The sequence below is a fragment of the Heptranchias perlo genome, chromosome 5 (genome assembly GCF_035084215.1).
Source record: "Heptranchias perlo isolate sHepPer1 chromosome 5, sHepPer1.hap1, whole genome shotgun sequence".
NCBI lineage: Eukaryota > Metazoa > Chordata > Chondrichthyes > Hexanchiformes > Hexanchidae > Heptranchias > Heptranchias perlo.
In genome coordinates, this window is record NC_090329.1 from 22,584,941 (window position 1) to 22,603,301 (window position 18,361).

At 46.0% G+C, this 18,361-nt stretch overlaps 1 protein-coding gene across 2 annotated transcripts in view; it reads left to right on the plus strand.

Annotated features, from left to right (window-relative positions):
* Positions 1 to 18,361, plus strand: part of eif2ak2 (eukaryotic translation initiation factor 2-alpha kinase 2) — a 59,679-nt gene that overhangs the window by 12,547 nt on the left and 28,771 nt on the right. For both annotated transcript variants that reach the window (XM_067983728.1, XM_067983729.1), the window contains exons 4-8: positions 7,950 to 8,092; positions 10,638 to 10,764; positions 11,983 to 12,068; positions 15,158 to 15,245; positions 17,899 to 18,011. In XM_067983728.1, the coding sequence (XP_067839829.1) occupies positions 7,950 to 8,092; positions 10,638 to 10,764; positions 11,983 to 12,068; positions 15,158 to 15,245; positions 17,899 to 18,011 (557 nt within the window). The remainder of the gene's footprint in view (positions 1 to 7,949; positions 8,093 to 10,637; positions 10,765 to 11,982; positions 12,069 to 15,157; positions 15,246 to 17,898; positions 18,012 to 18,361) is intronic.

Below are 18,361 nucleotides of genomic sequence, written 5' to 3' on the forward strand. Positions count from 1 at the left end.
CCCTTATGATCTACCAGAAAATCCATGTGATCCAGTTCATTTTCAAATTGTTCCATGTGATGGCTCGTCCTCTCCCTCTTGTTCTTTTAACTTTCCCCGCTCTCTTCTCACTCTGATCCTTATTCTTATCAGGGATCTCTTCCTCTCGTTGTCCAACCCAATCCACTCTTTTGCTGATGACCCTTCAGATTGTACCACCTCGTTGCTCTCAATCGTAATTCCAGTCACCCCTTGGTACCCTCCATTTCTGCGAACGGGACGATGTAAATATTTCCCCGCATTCTTTAGCAACACCGTTTGTTCTCTTGTAAGTCAGACCCAGTGGCCTTTTATCTTTGGTTTCACCTATTGTGCCCGTTCATCTACTGACATTCTTGGACTCTGTGTTTTCTCCACTCTTAAACAGAACTCTCCCGTCTCCTTCATTGCTAAATGGTTTCACTTTACTGTCAAATACTACTCCTTAACTGCCAATAAAGCCCACGTACATCCATTTACATAGAATTACACAGAAACAGGCCATTCGAGCTTCCTCCCACCCTACTTCATCTAACCCTTTCAGCATATCCTTCTAGTCCTTTCTCCCTCATGTACTTATCTAGTTTCCCCTTAAATGCATCTATGTTATTCGCCTCAACTACTCCTTGTGGTAGCGAGTTCCACATTCCAACCACTCTCTGGGCAAAGAAGTTTCTCCTGAATTTCCTATTGATTTATTAGTGACTATCTTATATTTATGGCCCCTAGTTTTGGTCTCCCCCACATTATAAACCAGCCACTTGAAACGTTGGCGGTGCAATGGGTTAGTGCACACCGGTCTAGGGCTTGGATTGAATTGAAGCCTAGGCTTATGGATGAAAAGTCATGATTTTAAAGACCTCTATCAGGCCACCCCTCAACCTTCTCTTTTCTAGTGAAAAGAGCCCCAGCTTATTTCCTGATGAGTATAACCTCTCAGTTCTGGTATCATCCTTGTCAATCTTTTTTTTGCACCTTCTCCAGTGCCTCTATATCCTTTTTATAATATGGTGACCAGAACTGTGCGCAGTACTCCAAGTGCTTTAGATCCAGAAACTCCTCTCATGCTCCCTGATGGTGTGGAGTGCGGCCAGTTGCTCCTTGGACCCAGAGATCCTCTGTTGCAGACCCTCAATTATCTGATACTTGGGCTGAATGTACTGATCCTACATACGTTGAGGCTCCGTGATGGCGTACCTGTCCCACTCCACACACGGGGTCCACTAATCACAAGGGTTCCCAGCTCTTCCATCTCTCTGGCCATTCTTGGCTAAGGGGCATCCTTGGCTAACTTAAAGATATGGTTACTGTTAGCCCGAATGGTAAAATGGGTTACTGACCTCACCCTCACCTTCTGCTCAGAGTCCAACATGCTATATTGACCAGGCGAGTGTTTGAGGTCACAGAAACCGCTTGAATTGTGGTTGGCCAACAAGGACTTCTAGTTCTATATGTGTCCCTGAGTCGATGGTTAGCACCATTTTCCCCTCCTCGCCAACTACAGAAAGATCATAAGAACATACAAACATAAGAAATAGGAGCAGGATTGGCCATACGGCCCCTCAAGCCTGCTCTGCCATTCAATAAGATTATGGCTGATCTTCGACCTCAACTCCACTTTCCCTCCCGATCCCCATATCCCTTGATACCCTAGAGTCCAAAAACCTATCGATCTCAGCCTTGAATATACTCAATGACTAGGATAAAGAATTCCAAAGATTCACAACCCTCAGCATTAAGAAAATCCTCCTCATCTCAGTCTTGAATGGCCAACCCTTTATCCTCCGACTATGTCCCCTAGTTTCTAGACTCTCAGCATCTACCCTGTCAAGCCCCCTCATAATCTTATATGTTTCAATGACATCACCTCACATTCTTCTAAACTCCAGAGAGTATAGGCCCATTCTACTCAATCTCTCCTCATAGGACAACCCTCTCATCCAGGAATTAATCTAGTGAACCTTCATTGCATCGCCTCCAAGGCAAGTGTATCCTTCCTTAGATACTGTACACAGTACTCCAGGTGAGGTCTCATTAAAGCCTTGTACAACTGTAGGAAGACTTCCTTACTCTTGTACTCCAACCCTCTTGCAATAAAGGCCAACATTCCATTTGCTTTCCTAATTGCTTGCTGTATCTGCATACTAACTTTTTGTGTTTCTTGTATGAGGACACCCAAGTCTCACTGAACACCAACATTTAATAGTTTATCACCATTTCAAAAATATTCTGTTTTTCTGTTCTTTCCACCAAAATGAATAACCTCAAATTGCCCCACATTATACTCCATCTGTCACCCTCTTGCCCACTCACTTAACCTGTCTAAATCCATTTGCAGGCTCTTTGTGTCCTCCTCACAGCTTACTGTCCCACCTAGCTTTGTATCGTCAGCAAACTTGGATACATTACACTCGGTCCCTTCATCTAAGTCATTAATATAGATTGTAAATAGCTGAGACCCAATCACCGATCCTTGCGGCACCCCACTAGTCACAGCCCGCCAACCTGAAAACGACCCATTTACCCCTACACTCTGTTTTCTGTCCTTTAACCAATCCTCTACCCATGCGAATATATTACCTTCAACCCCATGAGCCCTTACCTTGTGTAACAACCTTTTATGTGGCACCTTATCGAATGGTTCCCCTTTATCCACCCTGCTAGTTACATCCTCAAAAAACTCTAATAAATTTGTCAAACACTATTTCCCTTTCATAAAACCATATTGACTCTGCCTTATCATATTATGATTTTCTAAGTGCCCTGTTACCACTTCCTTATTAATGGATTCCAGCATTTTCCCGACGACTGATGTCAGGCTAATTGGCCTGTAGTTCCCTGTTTTCTCTCGCCCTTCCTTCTCAGGTAGCGGGGTAACATTTGCTACCTTCCAATCCACTGGGACTGTTCCAGAATCTAGAGAATTTTGGAAGATCATAACCAATGCATCCACTATCTCTGCAGCCACCTCTTTTAGGACTCTAGGATATAGGCCATCAGGCCAGAGGATTTGTCAGCTTAGTTTGCCCAGTACTTGTTCTTTAGTGATGGTATTTGCTTTAAGTTCCTCACTCTCATTTATCCCTTGGTACCCCATTATTTTTGGTATGCTTTTTGTGTCTTCTACTTTGAAGACAGATACAAAATATTTGTTGAACACATCTCCCATTTCCTGATTTTTTTTATTCGTTCATGGGATGTGGGCGTCGCTGGTGAGGCCAGCATTTATTGCCCATCCCTAATTGCCCTTGAGAAGGTAGTGGTGAGCCGCCTTCTTGAACCGCTGCAGACCGTTTGGTGAAGGTTCTCCCACAGTGCTGTTAGGAAGGGAGTTCCAGGATTTTGACCCAGCGACGATGAAGGAACGGCGATATATTTCCAAGTCGGGATGGTGTGTGACTTGGAGGGGAACATGCAGGTGGTGTTGTTCCCATGTGCCTGCTGCCCTTGTCCTTCTAGGTGGTAGAGGTTGCGGGTTTGGGAGGTGCTGGCGAAGAAGCCTTGGCGAGTTGCTGCAGTGCATCCTGTGGATGGTACACACTGCAGCCACTGTGCACCGGTGGTGAAGGGAGTGAATGTTTAGGGTGGTGGATGGGGTTCCAATCAAGCGGGCTGCTTTGTTCTGGATGGTGTCGAGCTTCTTGAGTGTTGTTGGAGCTGCACTCATCCACGCAAGCGGAGAGTATTCCATCACACTCCTGACTTGTGCCTTGTAGATGGTGGAAAGGCTTTGGGGAGTCAGGAGGTGAGTTACTCGCCACAGAATACCCAGCCTCTGACCTGCTCTTGTAGCCACAGTATTTATATGACTGGTCAAGTTAAGTTTCTGGTCAATGGTGACCCCCAGGATGTTGATGGTGGGGGACTTGGCGATGGTAATGCCGTTGAATGTCAAGGGGAGGTGGTTAGACTCTCTCTTGTTGGAGATGGTCGTTGCCTGGCACTTGTCTGGCACGAATGTTACTTGCCATTTATCAGCCCAAGCCTGGATGTTGTCCAGGTCTTGCTGCATGCAGGCTCGGACTGCTTCATTATTTGAGGGGTTGCAAATGGAACTGAACACTGTGCAATCTCAGCGAACATCCCCATTTCTGACCTTATGATGGAGGGAAGATCATTGTTGAAGCAGCTGAAGATGGTTGGGCCCAGGACACTGCCCTGAGGAACTCCTGCAGCAATGTCCTGGGGCTGAGATGATTGGCCTTCAACAACCACTACCATCTTCCTTTGTGCTAGGTATGACTCCAGCCGCTGGAGAGTTTTTCCCTTGATTCCCATTGACTTCAATTTTACTAGGGCTCCTTGGTGCCACACTCGGTCAAATGCTGCTTTGATGTCAAGGGCAGTCACTCTTACCTCACCTCTGGAATTCAGTTCTTTTGTCGATGTTTGGACCAAGGCTGTAATGAGGTCTGGAGCCGAGTGGTCTTGGCGGAACCCAAACTGAGCATCGGTGCGCAGGTTATTGGTGAATAAGTGTCACTTGATAGCACTGTCGACGACACATTCCATCGCTTTGCTGAAGATTGAGAGTAGACTGATGGGGCAGTAAATGGCCGGATTGGTTTTGTCCTGCTTTTTGTGGACAGGATATACCTGGGCAATTTTCCACATTGTTGTAGCTGTACTGGTACAGTTTGGCTAGAGGCGCAGCTAGTTCTGGAGCACAAGTCTTCAGCACTACAGCCGGAATGTTGTCGGGCCCATAGCCTTTGTTGTATCCAGTGCACTCAGCCGTTTCTTGACATCATGTGGAGTGAATCGAATTGGCTGAAGACTGGCTTCAGTGATGGTGGGGATATTGGGAGGAGGCCGAGATGGATCATCCACTCGGCACTTCTGGCTGTAGATGGTTGCAAACACTTCAGCCTTGTCTTTTGCACTCACGTGCTGGACTCCGCCATCATTGAGGATGGGGATGTTTACAGAGCCTCCTCCCGTTATTTGTATAATTGTCCACCACCATTCACGACTGGATGTGGCAGGACTGCAGAGCTTTGATCTGATCCGTTGGTTGTGGAATCGCTTGGCTCTGTCTATAGCATGTTGCTTCCGCTGTTTAGCAAGCATGTAGTCCTGAGTTGTGGCTTCACCAGGTTGGCATCTCATTTTTCGGTACGCCTGGTATGCTCCTTTACTCCTCATTGAACCAGGGTTGATCCCCTGGCTTGTTGGTAATGGTAGAGTGAGGAATATGCTGGGCCATGAGGTTACAGATTGTGCTGGAATACAATTCTGCTGCTGCTGATGGCCCACAGCACCTCATGGATGCTTAGTTTTGAGCTGCTAGATCTGTTCTTAATCTATCCCATTTAGCATGGTGATAGTGCCACACAACACATTGGATGGTGTCCTCGGTGCAAAGACGGGACTTCGTCTCCACGAGGACTGTGCGGTGGTCACTCCTACCAGTACTGTCATGGACTGATGCATCTGCGACAGGTAGATTGGTGAGGACGAGGTCAAGTAGGTTTTTCCCTCGTGTTGGTTCGCTCACCACCTGCCGCAGGCCCAGTCTGGCAGCTATGTCCTTCAGGACTCTGCCAGCTCAGATCAGTAGTGATGCTACCGAGCCACTCTTGGTGATGGATATTGAAGTCCCACACCCAGAGTACATTCTGTGCCCTTGCTACCCCTCAGTGCTTCTTCCAAGTGGTGCTCAACATGGAGGAGGACTGATTCATCAGCTGAGGGAGGACGGTAGGTGGTAATCAGCAGGAGGTTTCCTTGTCCATGTTTGACCTGATGCCATGAGATCCGGAGTCAATGTTGAGGACTCCCAGGGCCACTCCCTCCTGACTGTATATCACTGTACCGCCACCTCTGGTGGGTCTGTCCTGCCGGTGGGACAGGACATACTCAGGGATGGTAATGGAAGAGTCTGGGACGTTGGCTGAAAGGTATGATTCTGTGAGTATGGCTATGTCAGGCTGTTGCTTGACTAGTCTGTGGGACAGTTCTCCCAATTTTGGCACAAGTCCCTCGATGTTAGTGAGGAGGACTTTTCAAGGTCGACTGGGCTCAGTTTGCCTTTGTCGTGTCCGGTGCTTAGTGGTCCGACCAGTTTTATTATTGTTTTGACTTTTTTTAGCAAGATTGTGTAACTGAGTGGCTTGCAAGGCCATTTCAGAATCAACCACATTGCTGTGGGTCTAGAGTCACATATCGGCCAGACCAGGTAAGGACGGTAGCTTTCCTTTCCTAAAGGACATTAGTGAACCAGATGCGTTTTTACGACAATCCGCTAGTTTTATGGCCACCATTAATAATACTCGCTTTTTCATTCCAGATTTTATTTAATTGAATTTAAATTCCCCAGTTGCTATGGTAGGATTTGAACTCATGACTCCAGATTACTAGTCCAGTAACATAACCACTATGCTACCGTACCTGTAGTAATTGCTCCTGTCTCAGCCTCTAAGGGACCAACGTTTACTTTTGCTACTCTCTTCCATCTTACATACTTGTAGAAGCTCTTACAATCCGTTTTTATACGTTTTGCTCGTTTACTTTCATATTCTATTTTCTCCCTTTTTATCAATTATTTGATCGTCCTTTGTTGGTTTCTAAAACTCTGCCAGCCCCTGGGGCTTACTACTCTTCTTGGTAACATTATAGGCCTCTTCTTTCAATCTAATACTCTCCTTAACTTCTTTAGTTAGCCACGGGTGGATTACTTTTCCCCTGGAATTTTTATTTTTCAATGGAATATATATTTGTTGAGAATATTGAAATATTTCTTTAAATGTTTGCCATTGTTTTTCAACTGTCAAACACTTTAATTTTCCAATCTATCTTTGACAACTCGCCCCTCATACCTATGTAATTGGCTTTATTTAAGTTTAAGACTCTAGTTTCTGACTTAAGTACGTTACTTTCAAATTCAGTGTGAAATTCTATCATATTGTGATCACTCTTCCCCAGAGGTTCTTTTACTGTGAGATTACTAATTAACCCTGTCTCATTACATAATACAAGATCTAAAATAGCCTGTTCCCTGGTTGGTTCCACGACGTATTGCTCTAGGAAACCGTCTCAAATACAATCCATGAACTCATTCTCCAAACTGCCTTTGCCAATTTGATTTACCCAGTCCATATGCAGATTAAAGTCCTCCATGATTACTACATTACCTTTGTTACAAGCTCCTATTATTTTATGATTAATACTCTGTCCAACAGTATAGCTACTATTAGGGGGCCTATAAACTACTCCCACCAGTGTTTTCTGACCCTTGTTATTTCATATTTCCACCCAGACTGATTCTACTTCCTGATCCTGTGAGTCGTGATCCTTTATTATTAGGGCTACACCCACTCCTTTTCCAATCTGCCTGTCTTTTCTAAATGTCATGTACCCTGGAATATTTAGTTCCCAAACTTGGTCATTTTGCAACCATATCTCTGTAATGGCTATTAGGTCAAACCCATTTATCTCTATTTGTGCAATTAGTTCATCTATCTTATTACGAATGCTCTGTGCATTCAGATAAAGAGCCTATAATTTTGACTTTTTACCATTTTTTCCTGCTTTGACCTTACTTCTTGTTGCGCTATTATTGGTAAACTCTCTGTCCCTTCCTGCCACACTCTGCTTATCTTTACCCAAGTCACTACACTGTTCTGTTGTTTTAATTTTTCTCATTAGATTTCTAAATTTCCCCTCACCTGATCCCTCCCCTCGTCTGACCCAACAGGTTTGACAGTTTTAAAGTCTCATTAAGTGACATTTCCCAATGGAATGGTGGCAATATCCTATTAGTCTGTGGATTGTTAATGCTCTGTCAAAGAATGAGGCCTCACCTTCGATAGGTAATTAAACGTGTCTAATGCTTGTTGCACACAGATGAGAACTTTTTAAGCACCTTCAGTGTGAGTTGGTGTATGGTTGTAAAAAGAGAGGCAGTTCCTTCTGATTTGTCTTTGCTGTAGTCTCTTGACAGTACTTCTCCAATACCATCCCCAGTCAGCTCGGGAAATTACATCAGCAAGCTCAACGAGTACGGGCAGAAGAATGACATAATTCCTCAATACATTTATAAAACGCTGGATACAGGGATTCCTCACAAGCCAAAGTAAGTTTATCGTTTTTAAAAAAAATTATATTTCTGTCCTTCCTCTTTCTCAGCCGCTCCATACAACAAACTATCCTTGGTTAATGGACCTCCCCATACAACAAACCATCCTTGGTTAATGGACCTCCCCATACAACAAACCATCCCTGGTTAATGGACCTCCCCATACAACAAACCATCCTTGGTTAATGGACCTCCCCATACAACAAACCATCCTTGGTTAATGGACCTCCCCATACAACAAACCATCCTTGGTTAATGGACCTCCCCATACAACAAACCATCCTTGGTTAATGGACCTCCCCATACAACAAACCATCCTTGGTTAATGGACCTCCCCATACAACAAACCATCCTTGGTTAATGGACCTCCCCATACAACAAACCATCCTTGGTTAATGGACCTCCCCATACAACAAACTATCCTTGGTTAATGGACCTCCCCATACAACAAACCATCCTTGGTTAATGGACCTCCCCATACAACAAACCATCCTTGGTTAATGGACCTCCCCATACAACAAACCATCCTTGGTTAATGGACCTCCCCATGCAACAAACTATCCTTGGTTAATGGACCTCCCCATACAACAAACCATCCTTGGTTAATGGACCTCCCCATACAACAAACCATCCTTGGTTAATGGACCTCCCCATACAACAAACCATCCTTGGTTAATGGACCTCCCCATGCAACAAACTATCCTTGGTTAATGGACCTCCCCATACAACAAACCATCCTTGGTTAATGGACCTCCCCATACAACAAACCATCCCTTGTTAATGGACCTCCCCATACAACAAACCATCCTTGGTTAATGGACCTCCCCATACAACAAACCATCCTTGGTTAATGGACCTCCCAATACAACAAACCATCCCTTGTTAATGGACCTCCCCATACAACATACCATCCCTCGTTAATGGACCTCCCCATACAACAAACCATCCCTGGTAGGAGGCGGTACCATTTCAAATGAAGTCATTTTTAATGGTCTTGCTGTGGACCTTTTGATGTAGGATTTCTACTTTTGAATAGGGGAATAGTTTGATCTTCAAACATGCAATGGAGAAAGTAATGGCTGAAGAGTTACCCTGTTTCTCAGGTTATCGTCATTCCTTTCACCTGTGCTCACCGACCTACATTGGCTCCCGGTCTGGCAACGCTTCGATTTTAAAGCTCTCATCCTCGTTTTCAAATCCCTCCATGTCCTCGCCCCTCCCTATCTCTGTAACCTCCTCCAGCCCTACAACCCTCCAAGTTCTCTGTGCTCCTTCAATTCTGGCCTCTTGCGCATCCCCGATTTTAATTGCTGCACCATTGGCGGCCATGCCTTCAACTGCCTAGGCCCTAAGCTCTGGAATTCCCTCCCGAAACCTCTCCGCCTCTCTCTCCTCCTTTATGAAACTCCTTAAAACCTACCTCTTTGACAAAGCTTTTGATCACCTGTCCTAATATCTCCTTATGTGGCTTGGTGTCAAATTTTGCTTGCTAACGCTCCTGTGAAGTGCCTCGGGACGTTTTACTCTGTTAAAGGTGCTATATAAATGCTAGTTGTTGTTGTAGAAGGATGTGCTAGTTTGTGAGGTTCTCTGCTGAACAATGGGACTGGGATGGCACACTTTGTTATTTTGAAGTATTCCATCTATTAGCCCAATCTAGCACTAACCATACTCATACATCTGGGGAACCGGGTTTAAATGACACTTAAAGCTGGAGTTTGAATTTACAGCCCTGTGAATAGCAGCCCCATTAGAGGTACTTAGTTGCCCTGGTGCCAATCTTCTGTGTTGGCTCTTGATCTACCAATGGCTCAGGTTTAACATTCTCATCCTTGTGTTCAAACCCTCCATGGCCTTGCCCCTCCCTATCTCTGTAAGCTCCTCCAGCCCTACAACCCCCTCCCTGCCGAACTTTCTCTTCCTCTGCGTTGGGCAACCCCCACTTCCTTTGCCCCACCATTGTTGGCCGTGCTTTCAGCCATTCGGGCCCCATGTTCTGGAATTCCTTCCCAAACCTCTCCGCCTCTCCACCTCCCTCTTCTCTTTTAAGATGCTTTGACCAAGCTTTTAGTTGCCTATCGTAACAGTTCTTCTTTGGCTTGGCAGCAATTCTTTTTCTTTATGTCTCTTTATGTGAAGTGCTTTGGGATTTTTTTTAGGTTAGAGGAGATATAGAGGGAGACTAAAATTAAGGGCCATAAATTTAAGATAGTCATTAATAAATCCAGTAGGGAATTCAGGAGAAACTTCTTTACCCAGAGAGTGGTGAGAATGTGGAACTCACTACCACAAGGAGTGGTTGAGGCGAATATCATAGAAGCATTTAAGGGGAAGGATGGATAAACACATGAGGGAGAAAGGAATAGAAGGATATGCTGATAGGGTGAGATGAAGAGGAGCATAAACACCAGCATAGACCAGTTGGCCTGTTTCTGTGCTGTAAATTCTATGTAATATGTTGAAGGAGGTACATAAATGCTAGTTGTTTTTTTTTGCACAGGGTAATGTGGCAATAGCTAATGTACCTGTTGTTGTGTTACAGGTTTTCTTGTAGAGTTGTCACTGATAAGGAATATCCAATAGCCATTGCTGGAAATAAACAAGAGGCCAAACATGAAGCAGCAAGACTTGCCTATGAGGAAATTCACAAAATCCTGTCACCTTCCGAGGTATGGGAATAGATCAGTGCAATTACTCGGCCAAAGTGCACAACCGCTATTGGACTAATGCAGCAAACAGGGCCGGGCAGCCTGGGGGAGAATGGGATACAAGATCGCAAATTATATTGGCTAAAAACTATTTATGAAACCTAGTGGATATTCTATTAGCGTATTATTGAGGTAAATTAGCTGGTAACATGGAAATATTAATGAGTGAATTTTCCACTCCTGTATTCTGCTTCTAACAATTTCTAAACACCTTCAGTTCAGGGATTTTGAATGCTGCTCAAATTTCTCATTCCACTTTTAAGAGGAAGGCGATTTACTTTAACAATGAAACACGGGAAGAAAATACAGTCCCCGCCTTCTAATAACAGGCCCGTTTGTGCGAACACGATTTGCCCGGTATAACATGGTAGCGCTGTTACAGTACTTGATAATATATCAAGAATGATCCTTCTATGTAGTGACCTTTTGCCCAGTTGTTTCCAGCTCCACTCTGACCTTAGTACAAACTGTAGCCCCCACACCACTGAGAGGGGATTAGAAGGACTTAAGCACACAAAAGGTAGTTGAACATTAACGAGGTGTTATTTGCTTATTTACTTAATTATGTAGGTGCATTCATTGCACCTTAACGAGTAAGCACAACTGTTTCTGCCCGAAATAAACGGCTCACTTAAGATGCTATAACTGGCAAAAAAAAATGCCCAAGCCCACACAGCACACCCACACGCAACTATAAAATGCTTTGGTAGAGAAGAGGAGATGGTTAAATGGCGGAAGTGATGATATCATGAGATAACAGGAGGTATAATGGGGGAAATTAAAAACATTTAAGAGACATGGAAAACACTTGAATAGCTGAGGAGGTGAATGGAGGGCAGGTAGAAATGGAAGGAGGAAAAAAACTGGGAGAAGAAAAAGCAGGTCAACACCAAGGGTGCAGACACCTCCCCCCCACCTCCCCCCAACACCACCACCAGCATGGGGGTCCCCACCCCAAACACTCCCCCCGGGAATACCGACAGATCCATCCCACATCGCCAGCACGTGCTGCCAGAGAGATACCAGATGCAATAGTCAAGCGTTACTAAGGTCAATGTTAAGGCCAGAAGGCGACAGGGTGCCTAATAGAAAGATACAGTGCTGTTCCTTGAACTTGTGTTGGATCCAAGGTCTGCTTGGACTCTAAGGTCCTCCATGTTTTCTCCCTTTATGTATAAGAATATGGCAAAACCATTACCAGGTCCACAGAAGGAGGAAGAGTCCAAGAGTATTTCAGAAGACTCCCCTGGACAGGATCCCAAACGGTACGGTCAATTTTTGTTTTAAATGGTATCTTTTTCTTGTGACCTATTCTAAGAGAAGGAATGCTGTATCCAAAAACCTGATTCGCAGTGACTTAATATCTGATTTTCTTTAACAAAACTTGAATAATAGTGTGTTCTCTCTCTCTCTTTCATACGAACATAAGAAATAGGAGCAGGAGTAGGCCTTTCGGCCCCTCGAGCCTGCTCTGCCATTCAATGAGATATGGCTGATCTTCGACCTCAACTCCACTTTCCCGTCCGATGCCCATATCCCTTGATTCCTTTAGAGTTCAAAAATCTAACTATCTCCGTCTTGAACATAACTCAACGACTGAGCATCCACAACCCTCTGTGGTAGAGAATTCCAAAGATTCACAACCCTCTGAGTGAAGAAGTTTTTCCTCATCTCGGTCCTAAATGGGCGACCGTTGTCTCTCTGTCTCTCTCTTTCACTGTCTCCCTGTGTCTCTCTTTCTGTCCCTCCTCTTTCTGTCCCTCCTCTCTCCCTCCCTTCCTCTCTATCTATCTTCCTCTCTCACCCATTCCCTCTCCTCTCCCCTCTCCCTCCCTTTCTCTCTATCTCTATCTCTCTCTCTCCCTTCCTCTCCCTCTCGCTCCCTCTCTTTCTCCCCTCCCTTCCCTCTTTCCCTCTCACTCCCTTCCTCTCCATCTCGCTCTCCCTTTGTCTCTCTCTCCTTCCCTTTCTCTCTTATTGGACTTCAAGTGCCTTTTGAATCTGCACTGGATGATACTGGTTTGCGAGCCTGTTCTTGTGTCCATCGTGCGTTGTTATGGCAAATAATCACTTTGGGTGATGAACTATAATGTTAATTGCCTACTAATTAAACAGCTTTTCAGACGTGCAAGGTTCATCGATGGTACAATTTCCTGGTTCAGTTACGTCGGCAGTTTCCTGCGCGAGAGGAAATCTGTGATGGTGGTGGTGGTGTTGCGGGGGGGGGCAGGGGATGCCTACGATTTCACAACTTGAGCTCCCAGTGGGTGAAGCTCCATGGAGGGAGCGTGCATTTGTAAAATTTGCCCTTGTGACCCTTCCTTGCATCACTTCCGTGGGCATGTACGCTTCCCTGGTACCTTGGACACTGGAACTGAAAGCAGCATTCAAAGGGCAGTCTGAGCAGAGCTCTCTCCTCCACCAGCTTCATGGAGTGAAGTTTCAGAGGGAAGGTTCTCTTCCACCAGCACCTGTGAGAATGAAGCTGCCGTGGGTTTCCTGCCTTGGGACATTTGCTCGTCTTACAAAACTTGGGAAGCAGGGCATTCGCTCTCTCTCTTTCTCCCCCCCCCCCCCCCTCCTTTCCTTCCTTCCTCTCTCTCTCTCTCTCTCCCTCCTTTCCTCTCTCCCTGCCCTTCTGTCTCTCTGACCCTCTCCCTCCCTTCCTCTCTGTCTCTTTTTCTACTCTCTCCCTCCCTCCCTCGCTCTTTCCACCTCTCCCTTCCCCCTCTCTCTTTCTCTACCTCTCTCCCTCCCTTCTCACTTTCCCTCTCTCCCTTCCCCTTCTCTCTCTTTACCTCTCTTTTCCTCCCTTCTCTCTTTCTCTCCCTTCCCTTCTCTCTTTCTCTCCCTTCCCTTCTCTCTCTCCTCTTTCCCTATCTCTCCTTTTTCTCTTGCCCTCTTTCCCTCTCTCTCTCAAGTATTCAAAGGGCAGTTTGAGCAGAGCTCCATTCCACACCAGCATCATGGAATGAGGCCTCGAAGGGAAGATTTTCTTCTGCGGGCACCTGTGAGGAGTAATATCCTGCCTTGGGCCGTTTGCTTTGGTCTGGGTGCACTCCCACTTCCTGGCTGGAGGGAGGGGAACCTGCGAGCACAGCACAGGTCTGAGAGGCCCACAGCTGAGCTCCTGTCTGCTGACACCGAGTCTTCCTGAAGGATACTTCCAGTCACCCTGGGGGGTGAGGAGGAGAGGGGCTGGGGGAGGATGAGAGGGGGAAGGGGGCGGAGGAGAGGGGGGAGGGGGGGAGGGAAGGGGGGGTTAAATAGAAATTTTGCACTCGCCCTTCACGTCTTCAGACTGTCCCCTGGTCCCCTGCAGGGCCTTGGACCTGCAGCGGGTAGGAGAGGAGGGGTGGGGGTGTGCAGGCCCTCATTCTGCGTCTCTTCAGGCCCTCCTCTACTGGGGCACTGAACAGTCACAGTCCTGGGATAGTGAGGCAAAAGGCTGAGTGCGCCCCCCCTTTTCACCGTGCAGATAGGTACGTTGAACCTGTGCCTACTCCATGTGAAGGCCCTCTGGAGGCAGTGGGGGGATGGGGGGGTGGGGGGGGCAGCTCTAGGAAATCTCAGGGCAGAGTGAGGGGCGGGAGGGGACAACTTGGGCAGAGCTCCATTCCACACCAGCATCATGGAATGAGGCCTCGAAGGGAAGATTTTCTTCTGCGGGCACCTGTGAGGAATAATATCCTGCCTTGGGCCGTTTGCTTTGGTCTGGGTGCACTCCCACTTCCTGGCTGGAGGGAGGGGAACTTGCGAGCACAGCACAGGTCTGAGAGGCCCACAGCTGAGCTCTAGGAAATCTCAGGGCAGAGTGAGGGGCGGGAGGGGACAACTTGACGTGACCAGGGGACGTGACGCGGTGAAGTGACAAGTGTCCGCCCTTTTCTCCCCCTCTTTCCCTGCACCTGGACAATGTTGATTCTCCAGAAGCAAAGTCTACCCTCATAAGTCAACAGATACTAAACATGAGCATTTGTCTGTCAATTTTAATCTTGATTTTACTTGAGCCCATAATCCAGTGCATTACTGAGGGGGTGCTGCACTGTCGGAGGTGCTGCCTTTTGGATGAGATGTTAAACCACGGCCCCGTCTGCCTTCTCAGGTGGACGTAAAATATCCCATGGCACTATTTCGATCAGGAGCAGGGGCGTTCTCCCTGGTGTCCTGGCCAATATTTATCCCTCAATCAACAGATTATCTCATTGCTGTTTGTGGGATCTTGCTGTGCGCAAATTGGCTGCTGAGTTTCCTACATTACAACAGTGGCTACACTTCAAAAGTAGTTCATTGGCTGTAAAGCGCTTTGGGATGTCCTGAGTTGCTATATAAATGCAAGTCTTTCATTTTTTAGATTAACTGAAGATCAAACTGGCGAGAATGGAGAACGTACACCCACATTGAGTATGGATGGAAGTCCAACAGATTCTGAATCCGGAATGGTACAGTACCTTTCAAGATGTTCTACTTTGCTAAGGATAAATGTTTATAATTGTGCTGCCTTTTCTGAGAGACAATCTATTATCATTGCAATCCGACCTGGACTGGATCAGCTAGCCGCTGAGAAAATGAGAATGATTCGAATGGAATACAGTTTCCCAACTGAAAAACTTCCAGTGAATACAATAATCCTCTAATATACGCTGGCCGATTTTTCTCCTTACTGGCTGGAAATTTCCTTATGGATTCTCCCGATCTGCCGCTCATGTAACTTCGACAGATGCCCTGTTTACATGTCGTGATCGAGGTTACCACCAGAAACGCCTCAATTTTAAAGTTCTCATCCTTGTTTTCAAATCCCTCCATGGCCTCGCCCCTCCCCCTCCCTGTAACCTCCTCCAGCCCAACAACCCTCCAAGATCTCTGTGTTCCTCCAATTCTGGCCTCTTGTCCATCCCCTACTACCATTGGCGGTCGTGCCTTCAGCTGCCTAGGCCCTAAGCTCTGGAATTCAGTCCCTAAACCTCTCCTTCTCTCCACCTCTCTCTCCTCCTTTAATGCGCAGCTTAAAACCTACCTCTTTGACCAAGCTTTTGTCCTAATATCTTCTTAAGTGGATCGGTGTCAAATTTTGTTTGATAATTGCTCCTATTAAGCACCTTGGGACATTTTACTATGTTAAAGGCGCTAGAGAAATGCAAATTGTTGTTGAATTACGGTGGCCGATCGCGAGACCTTCCGAGGAAATTCCCACCCACTTAAAGGACGGTCCTGGGTGCTGAGCAGAGCCTAAAACTGGGCTTGGAGAAACGCTCGTCCATAACAATCATTTAAATCGAGAGAATGCTGGCGGGTTCTGTCATGGGCATGTGATCCTTGGTGCCTGATTTTCTGCCCCGTGCCCAGCCCATCCTTTACACCCAAGAGGAGAATCTGCCCAATGGTCTTTTCAACGTCCTCACCCTCTTCCTGCAGTGGGTTCTCCCACACCCTCAACTTGTGTCGTTCCCCACATTCAAGGGCAGGCGAGAGGTTTGTTCCCAGTCCTCTATAACTGGACAACAGGAGATACAGAAGGGTGCAAAATGCACAGGGGTTAAGGAATCCCTTTTGTCCCGGCTCCTTAATCAGATAGTTTTGTCGAAGTCTTTGATCCAGTTTAGAAGGTAAGCGTGTGAGTTGTGAAATGCACGGAGTATCCAACTGCAAACTAGTGGGGTTTAGAAACTTGGTGTCAACTGACACCATTCAGATTCAGTACACCAGGAATCTATACACCAGGAATCTGTACACCAGGAATCTGTACACCAGGAATCTGTACACCAGGAATCTGTACACCAGGAATCTGTACACCAGGAATCTGTACACCAGGAATCTGTACACCAGGAATCTGTACACCAGGAATCAGTACACCAGGAATCTGTACACCAGGAATCAGTACACCAGGAATCTATACACCAGGAATCTGTACACCAGGAATCTATACACCAGGAATCTGTACACCAGGAATCTATACACCAGGAATCTGTACACCAGGAATCTATACACCAGGAATCTGTACACCAGGAATCTATACACCAGGAATCTGTACACCAGGTATCTGTACACCAGGAATCTATACACCAGGTATCTATACACCAGGAATCTATACACCAGGAATCTATACACCAGGAATCTGTACACCAGGAATCTGTACACCAGGTATCTGTACACCAGGAATCTGTACACCAGGAATCTGTACACCAGGAATCTATACACCAGGTATCGGAAACCAGGTATTGATACACCAGGTATCAGAAACCAGGAATCTATACACCAGGAATCTGTACACCAGGAATCTATACACCAGGAATCTATACACCAGGAATCTGTACACCAGGTATCTGTACACCAGGAATCTGTACACCAGGAATCTGTACACCAGGTATCTGTACACCAGGTATCTGTACACCAGGTATCTTTACACCAGGAATCTGTACACCAGGTATCTGTACACCAGGAATCTGTACACCAGGTATCTGTACACCAGGTATCTTTACACCAGGTATCAGTATACCAGGTATCTGTACACCGGGTATCTGTACACCCTATGCCTGTACACCAGGAATCGGTACACCAGGATTCAGTACACCAGGATTCAGTACACCAGGATTCTGTACACCAGGTATCTGTACACCAGGTAGCAATACACCAGGAATCAGTACACCAGGAATCTATACTCCAAGTATCAGTATACCAGGTATCAGTACACCAGGAATCTATACCCCAAGTATCTGTACACCAGGTATCGGAAACCAGCTTTCTGTATACCATGTATTGGGAACCAGGTATTTGTACACCAGGTATCTGTGCACCAGGTATCTGTACACCAGGTATTGGTACACCAGGTTGCAATACACCAGACAACTGACATGAGGTGAGGAAAATCCACAGTGGTGGAGAGCTTTGGGAACCAGAGGTCCAAAGACACCTGTTCCTCCCCAGCATGCTTCACTCACCACATCATGTCTCAAATTACTCATAATTGACTCAGCCCTCCTGCCCGGTTGAGACTTGAAGGCAGGAGTACACATATGCAAAATACACCCTTATTTAAAGAAATAAAGCAGAAATAAACTCCACTTTTTAAATGATATGTTCTTTAATCATCTGCAGTTGAATATTGTGGCAAGAAATGTGGTGGGAGACTTGAACGAATATTGCCAAAAGAGAAAATTGTCCCTTAAAACTGTGGAAGTGGACAAGATTGGGCCCTCTCATGTTCCAGAGTAAGTAAATGAGAATGTGATACAGGCAAAATCGTACCGATGCAGCGAACCAGAAACAACAGCAGAGAAAGACTGAACAGGCTGGGGTGCTTTTCTCTAGAAAAGAGAAAGCTGAGGGGTGACCTGATAGAGGTCTTTAAAATTATGAAAGGGTTTAATAGAGTAGACGTAGAGAAGATGTTTCCACTTGTGGGGGAGACCAAAACGAGGGGCCTTAAATATTAGGTAGTCACTAATAAATCCAATAGGGAATTCAGGAGAAACTTCTTTACCCAGAGAGTGGTGAGAATGTGGAACTCACCACCAAAAGGAGAGTTGAAGCAAATAATACAGATGCATTTAAGGGGAAG